This window comes from Asparagus officinalis, chromosome 7 (genome assembly GCF_001876935.1).
Source record: "Asparagus officinalis chromosome 7, Aspof.V1, whole genome shotgun sequence".
In the NCBI taxonomy this organism is placed as follows: Eukaryota; Viridiplantae; Streptophyta; class Magnoliopsida; order Asparagales; family Asparagaceae; genus Asparagus; species Asparagus officinalis.
The window spans coordinates 23,845,123-23,853,720 of record NC_033800.1 but is presented as its reverse complement, the minus strand read 5'-3'; the positions used below and the strand labels follow the sequence as shown (position 1 = coordinate 23,853,720).

General features: G+C 42.5%; 1 protein-coding gene across 3 annotated transcripts in view; it reads right to left on the bottom strand.

Annotated features, from left to right (window-relative positions):
• Nucleotides 1–7,357, bottom strand: part of LOC109849099 (DNA polymerase lambda) — a 32,605-nt gene extending 25,248 nt beyond the window's left edge. The window contains exons 1-2 of one of the 3 annotated variants that reach the window (XM_020418893.1): nucleotides 6,966–7,357; nucleotides 6,734–6,871 (exon numbers count right to left, since the gene is read on the bottom strand). In XM_020418893.1, coding sequence (XP_020274482.1) covers nucleotides 6,734–6,871; nucleotides 6,966–7,073 — 246 coding nt within the window. In that variant the 5' untranslated portion in view covers nucleotides 7,074–7,357. The remainder of the gene's footprint in view (nucleotides 1–6,733; nucleotides 6,872–6,965) is intronic. The other 2 variants (XM_020418891.1, XM_020418892.1) reach the window with 2 other exon arrangements.

Here is an 8,598-nt window from a genome sequence, read left to right as displayed (position 1 = left end):
GGGGGTCGCCGTCACCTTCAACATGACAACGAGTTCAAGGCAGCTGCGCGCGCCACTTTGCGCATTAAAGTCCGGGAGCCCGTTGAGAATTCACGCCCAAAAAGGCATGTTTCGAGACGCGTGACTCTTGAAGGCCCAAAGAAGGCAGTTCACCCTCAGAAGGAAACATTATCATCTGATGACGATAATGTTATACCTGAGAAGTCGTGCCAACACACGATAGGTCAAGCAGACGAATTGTACTATCATGTTCGGGGTACGAGTAAAACCAGGAAGAGGAGACCCCGAGAACAGGAAACTCAATGCCCCTGTTCCAAACTCATTCGGACAGTATTGTCTGAGTGCAACTGCATCAAGGCGGTCCCCGAAAGAGTTTCGGTTTTCGAAAGACTTAGTACCGAAACGCCAAAACCAAGGCCTAGACGTTTCCGACGAAGAAGAACGGTGATTGAAGATGGAGAATTTTCGAGGGTCACCACCAATATGACCAGTAAGGTGATATCGGCACGGGATAATCTCGAGTCGATTCTGAAAGCATCCCGGCCTATAACCCGTCTGCAGTCCGGAACCATCAAGCGAGCAATCTATGGTAGGGTTCAGACAAGACTCCCTTCAGAAGATGAAGAATCTGATGTCGGCTCCGCGGTTGCATCAGATAATACGGTATCTAGCGAGGGACAACCCCGCGAGGCACTTATGATAAGTACGGAACAAGTAGCCAATATGCTTGAAGATGCCATGGCTAAACAACAGGAGAGCTTCAGGTTCGAAATGCAAATGGCCATGCAGAGTATGAGAGAAATGCATGACCAGCAAATCCGAGCGCTGACAAATCAGCAAGGCGAACCAAGTCGTCGTAACCAGATTGATTTAGAAGATGAGGACACAGGTCCAAATAAGACCCATAACGCCAATAATCCTCCCATCAATGCAGGGGGTGGTAACGAGAATGCTAACGAAGACTCAGGTGAAAGCTTGAAGATTAAAAACCTCGAGAGCAAAATCAATACGTTGATTTCCGCTCAAGAGATGAAGAAGATGGGCATTCATTGTTCCTACCCAAGAGAATGGGAATCAATCCCCTATCCAGCGAAGTTCAGTCTAATTAACTTCACGCCGTTTGATGGGAAGGGTTCACCCACTCAGCATTTGATTTACTTCAAATCACACCTAGGGGTTATCTCTGGTAATGAGCCTCTGATGGTACGGTCCTTCGTTGGCACTCTTCGACCGTCTGACACTTGGAAGGATCTGAAGGTCCGAGGGGAGCAGGCTGAGCGATTCCTTAGAAGGAAAAAGGCCGAGAGGAACCAACCGACGGATAATCCGCTGGACTCAAACTTCGCCTCTCGTGGTAAGGGCAAGGCACCTGCAGCTGCTGGTGCTAATCAAGCGTTGCAACAGCAATCTCGAAGGCAGCAAAAGACTTCGGGTCCGAGACTCCAAAAAGAGTACTCTTTCAAGGACGAAGACGTTCCAGCCATCTTCGAATCCCTCCTTGAAAATAACAAGATCAAGCTACCACCTATCACAAATCAGGAGGAAGCTGACAACACTACGGATCCAAAATACTGTGCATACCACAGGAAGGCCATTCATCCCACCAAGGATTGCTTTACTCTCAAGAATAGCATTCAGACCTTGGTCAAAGCCGGCGTCATAACGTTAAAATAAGCCAAATGAGAACGGCCACACTCCGAAGAGTATACGACTATAAACTGCTTCTCAATCCTCCAATAGGTGTATGAGGTTAAACTGCTCCCTGCATACTCCGACAAGTATAAGAGTATAAACTGCTTCTCAATCTTCCGACCGGTATAAGAGGTTAAACTGCTCCATGATCCTCCAATAGGTGCATGAGGTTAAACCGCTCCCTGCATACTCCGACAAGTATAAGAGTATAAACTGCTTCTCAATCTCCAACCGGTATAAGAGGTTAAACTGCTCCCTGATCCTCCAATAGGTGCATGAGGTTAAACTGCTCCCTGCATACTCCGACAAGTATAAGAGTATAAACTGTTTCTCAATCCTCCGACCGGTATAAGAGGTTAAACTGCTCCCTGATCCTCCAATAGGTGCATGAGGTTAGACTGCTCCATGCATACTCCGACAAGTATAAGAGTATAAACTGCTTCTCAATCCTCCGACCGGTATAAGAGGTTAAACTGCTCCCTGATACTCCAATAGGTATATGAGTCTAAACTGTTTCCCAATCTTGACGGGAAGTTCCTAAAACTGCTCCCTGATACTCCAATAGGTATATGAGTCTAAACTGTTTCCCAATCTTGACGGGAAGTTCCTAGAGAATCATATATTCTTAAGGATAACCCGAACATACGATTGAGGATAACGTACTCCTCGTTATACCCAGTTCTGCAAGAAAGCTAGGGGTGGATAATTCGTGTAACGGGAAGTTCTCGAAAGAATGTTAATATTCTTAGGGATAACCCGATCAATATGAACAAAGTGATGAACACTAAATCCCCCACCGATCAGACTAATTGACGGTGGGACCACCAAATTCTATCAAGTTTAATCCATTCAAACTTCCACTATGTTCGTGCACTCAACACTTTCGTAGTTAGAGTCCGGTTGTAATGCTTAGAATTTTGATCTGTCACCTGATCAAACCTTCCTACAATTAAGACCACAGCCAAAATCTCCTCTCGATTCTCTCCATGAACGAGAGGTCCACTTTCAAATCGGGTGATCAAACCTTCCTACAGTTAGGATCACCTCAAACTCCTGCTTTGTCAAACCTTCCTACAGTAAAGACCAAAACAACAATTCACTCTCAATAAACGAAAAATTCACCTTTAGTTCGGTAATCAAACCTTCTGATAGTTAGGATCATCCGAATTTTTTTTCGATTCTCGGAGTGGAGGTCCCACTTCTAGTTTCATCTTTTCGGATTCTGGGGGTGGAGATCCCACCTCGAGTCTCCTTTCCAACTGAAAATAGAATATAAAATTCTTTCTTTCCAGAATTAATGAATAGAATATAAAATTCTTCCTTCCTTGTATTCGGGTCCGCCTTCACCCTAAAAGAAGACCGGAAAATAGAATATAAAATTTTTCCTTTCCCGCACCAACCTTTTCCAAGAATTTATCAATCTAGGATTCATCCTAGGAAGTTTATCCCGAATCCTAAGCAGGGATAAGTCTGCGCCTAACACGCGCTGCCGGTTTAGTCTTTTTCCATAGAAAAAGACACCAGAGTTCGATTCTGGGGTATTCTATCCTGAAACCTAAGCAGGGATAAGACTGCGCTTAACCCGCGCTGCCGGTTAGTTCTTAACCGTTAAAAAGAACACTCGCCCACATATTCAACATTGTGACAGGTTGTTATTAATAACACCAAAATCCATGCCTTACACGCATGGGGAATTTCATCCTGAATCCTAAGAAGGGATATGCCGACGCCTAACACGCGTCGCCGGTTTAGTCTTTTTCCGTAGAAAAAGACACCAGAGTTCGATTCTGGGGTATTTTATCCCGAAGCCTAAGTAGGGATAAGTCAGCGTCTAATACACGTTGCTGGGTAGCCTATCCCCGTAACAATGGTGAAACCTATGTATTCGACATCATAGCACAAAGTCTCAGAGAATTCACTCTCTTAGCACAACGTTACATGCGGAACGGATTTAGACAATCCGCATGCTAGCCCGACTCAAACGGTAGTCGGTAAAGGCTTATCAAACCCGTTGAAGGCTGGGGGGTTAGCTAAAAATCCTAAAGTCAGCGCCTAACACGCGTCGCCGGGTAGTCTATTCCCGTGAGAAAGACGAAGTCTACGTATTCAATATCGTAGCACTAAGAGCGTTAACTCTCTTAGCACAACGTCACATGCGGAACGGATTTAATAATCCGCATGCTAGCCCGACTCAAACGGTAGTCGGTAAAGGCGCATCAAACTCGTTGATGGCTGAGAGTTTGCCAAAAATCCTATATATGCGAAAGTCACTGACGCACCAGCCCCATTAGTTGGTTTCGTGACTTAGACATCCAACAAATTCGGGATAAGATCCATACGTGCAGATGAATCAGCTTTAATAGTTGGTCCTGTAGCCCAATATTTAGGACCGCCATGCTCCAATACCTCAAGAGCTTAAACTGTGTATACTCCAACAAACGTCAAGCGATCCGAAACTCTAGGGTCAACGCCGGTCAACGCGTAACCCTAGGTCAATGCCAGTCAACGCGTTGCAATCAAACAGTCAACGTACGACGTTCGAAACCCTAGGGTCAACGCCGGTCAACGCGTAACCCTAGGTCAACGCCAGTCAAAACGTTGCGATCAAAAAATCAACGTACGACGTTCGAAACCCTAGGATCAACGCCGGTCAACGCTTAACCCTAGATCAACGCCAGTCAACGCGTTGCAATCAAACAGTCAACGTACGACGTTCGAAACCCTAGGGTCAACGCCGGTCAACGCGTAACCCTAGGTCAACACCAGTCAACGCGTTACGATCAAACAGTCAACGTACGACGTTCGAAACCCTAGGGTCAACGCCGGTCAACGCGTAACCCTAGGTCAACGTCGGTCAATGCGTTGCAATGAAAAAATCAATACTCCGAAAAGTATACGAGTATAAATTGCTCCTTAGCACTCCAATAAGGTATACGAGTATAAACTATTTCCTATTTTTGGTTGAGAAGTTCCTGAAGAATATTTTTCTAAAAATATTCTAAAGGATAACTCAACAACACTACGCCGGACAACGCGTCGCAAATAAGCACTCAACGCCGACAACCGATGGTCAGTTCTATGTTGAACCAACAAACACGAGCTAAAGAATAGAAAATCAGGAATCAATTTCAAGTTCAGAATTCCGACAACGGTCAGACAATGAATGCAGCACCGGAACCCTGGATTGAAGGAATCAAGAACAGAAGTCATTCCAAGGTCCCGTTACACCGACTGAAGGTTGGGACAATCATATCCAAAGTATTCCAGACTCTTCTATGAAAGAACGAGGCTGAAATACTTTGGAGGGGGTATCTGTAGGCGTATAAAACTGTCTATAAGTTCCTGAACACAGCTCGGCACGGTGATTCGACAAACCAGTGAACCATCGGGTGACATATCTAAACACGAGCGTTAGTCCACCACACTGAAGCCAAGTGACACGCGACGAAGCGGATTAACGAGGCGACGAGGCTAACGAACCGCACGCAAACAATGGAATACATCCACTCGCATGCGGAATCAAGCTAACGGTTCGGTGAGTCAACGAGTCATCCAACTGTTAGAACGGATTGTGAACTCGGAACACCGAAGCGGCGTTACTGCCATATCGGGATCCGGACTATCAAATCAGAGTCCAGATCAACAACGAAGCGCAAACCGGACAACGGACACAACAGCGAACACCCGCGAAGAGCTCGTCGAACCCGAACCACTCAGGCGGCTCACCGAGCCACCAAGTGGTGGCTCGGCCGAAGCCACCTCGGGGCTCGATCGCCCGAGCCACCTTGGTGGTTCACCGAGCACCTTTGAGGTTGGCTCGGCCGGCCACCAAGGTGGCTCGGCACCACCGAGCCACAAGAGGTGGCCTCGGTGGCCGACGCACCTGGTTGGCCGAGCCACCTGGTGGCCGAGCCAGATCCGTTTACGAAAGCCTATACAATAGACCCCTATGGCTCATTGTCAAGGTTGGAACTTTTGGAGCCGAAACTCTGTCGAACTGAGAATTAACTTTGGAGTTTATGAAGACTTGAAGACCATTCCATAGATCTAGTCTTGGCGAGCATCCAAGTCAAATAAGGCAGGAGTTCGAGAGGAATCGGATCTGAGATCTACACAGTAATACTCCGGATCAAAGCTTGGCCTTTGATCCCGAGAGGGCGATTATTTCCTTGGTGAATTAATCCCACCGGCTATTATTTTCTTTGCGAAATAATACCCGTTATATCGTGTAGATCCGACCGGATCTAGATCACGTGGTAGTCCACGGATAAACCCCGGCGCAGGCGAAGAACCCACAAAAGCGAGTGACCGCAGAACAGGAGCTCGCGATTTGTTCGAAAAAGGAAAGTTATAATTTTTATTTCTTTTTCTTTGATTTCGTTGTAACCGGATCTTATAAAAAGACCGGATCTTTGTAACCGATTAACTGTTATCAAAGAGTGCAATGACATCAATGAAGAACACAATTTTTCCCGCGAACAATAGATAACTAAACAAACAATCTTAGAGCATTAAGTGATAAATTCTCAAACTTTCTGGCGAGCATAACACTATCGAATCGCAATCTCTGCTTTTACATAGAAATACTCACACGAAAATGGAATTTGTTATTATATTCTTTAATATTCTTACTTTTTAGTAGAATTTTGAGTTGATCCTTACCAGATCATTCAAAATTTGTTTTTTCTTTTGTCTTACTCCAAAAGAAATTCACATTTACATGTGGGTCTAGTGAACAAATGGATAGAGCCTTACGGCTCCAATTCTAGTAAAAAAACAAAGAGCTTCTCTTCTTAATTTGAATAATTACCCGATCTAATTAGACGTTAAAAAAAACTAGTGCCTGATGCAGGAAAGGGTTCTCCTGTGAGTGGTCCTTTGGTTCTTTTTTTTCCCCCTTTAAAAAAATACTTATGCTGCCACTATTCATCAGTGTCTTTCGTTTCCAATTCCAATTTTATACAACGTGAGGATACCATGCCATCAACAAACATAACCTAATGACTGAACTACATTTACAACGGGGAAAAATATTACTTACTCCTGTGAAGTGTTTCAAATGCTCATGATCCACTTGTTGAATAATCGCATTAGAGTCCGCAGCAAACACATGAGTGACTTTCTTAGATAACTGATCCTCAACCCTAGCCCCCATCTGCTCCAATTTTTGTTTCCAAACCTAGTAAATGAAATTACACGAAATACGATCAAATTATTATAAAAATGGGAAATTTGACTAAAATCGCGAGAAATTAACGGAAATTTGATTGAACCTGCAGTCTTCGTTGCTGAATTCCCTTGGGAACGAAGAAGACGACCATGCCGTTGAAGATTCCGTCTGTATCGGGCGTCGGAGAGCAGCGGCGCTTTTTTGGCGCCATGATTGCTTCTCTTTTCTCGCCGGCGGTGGAGTGGTTCCTTGGCTCGTGGTAGTGGAGTCATAAAGTGGATTCTGGATTCTGACTTGGATTTGATGCGGTTTGAATTGTACCCGCACCCAAAAACCCGAACCCGAAACAAGTACTAAGGCGGCGGTAGTTGTAGGTGATTTTTCCCCCCTTCCTTTTTTGGTGGCTGGAGCTATTTGTTTCCATGAATTTAGTTGGGATTTTAGAACTTTGCGTTAAAAATTGATTACGAGTGTGAAATTATCGATTTTTATAAGATGGACTGTTCGACAGTCATTTCCCATGCTAGAATTTTAGAATTATCATATTGGATAGATGAATCAAAATGTGATACGTAACAATTATATAAGTTTCAGTAAATTTTTACTTTTGGTCAAATATATCATATCATATCATAGTTCTTACTCTCTTTAAAAATATGAGTTTTGGAAAATCTTTTCATTGTCAATATTACCCTAATTTTTTTTGAATATTACATTGTTATCCTAATTTGTTCTAATTATCATATCTTCTTTGAATTGGTAATTAAATGATTTATCATATTCATAATGAGACTTAACATGTTATTGGATAAAGGAGATATGTTTGATATAATTCAAATCCTTTATTATTTTAGTTCACAGAGAACTCCAAAAAAACATATGCTAGCCAGCACCTAAAAGTTTTTGGACTTTATATAAAAAAATCCTCCAAGTTTTTAAAATTGTAAAAACACCCTACAAAATCAAAATTTTATTAAAATATCTTAAAAATTATAAATTTAACTTATTTCAATTCAGTGAGAAATCTGAAAAAAAAATATGCTAGCTAGAAACTGAATTTGTTTTTACTTTAGAAAAAGTATCTCGTAAGTTTTAAAAATTGTAAAAACACCCCTAAAAATTCAAAATTTTATTAAAATATCTTTAAAAATATAAATTTTACTTATTTCAATTTAGTGAGAAATCTGAAAAATATATGCTAGCTAGAAACTAAAAAAAATTTACTATGATTCTTTTTCGCTTCAAACTAAAAAGTTTATAACCTGAAGTTAGATATTTGCACATACTAACATTTAACCTGAGATGTGAAGCATCTCCTTGTATGAGATGATTTGTATGATAATGTGGTGTGGCACATCAAAATTGGGGTTACGCCCCCCTAACTGGGGGCTGTCGAAAGTTGCAAATTTTAGGTTATTGTTAACTCAGGTGAATGGATCGGGTTGAAATCGCACTCTTCCCAACTAGGTCCTAGTCACCAAAGGCCATTTACTTTAAGACAGGGCTGTGTTGGGGTGGTTTTTGAATTCTCGACCTCTATTGAGGCTGGTTTACTGTTGGAGATATTAAGGTTTCGGAGGTTCAGGTTATGCGGTCAAATATATATATATATATATATATATATCATACTCCCTTTAAAAGCACGAGTTTTAGAAAATCTTTTAGTAGACAAAAATATCCTTGGAATTCAAATATTAATCCATTAAGTAAGAGTAAGTTGATAAATTGATGAATTC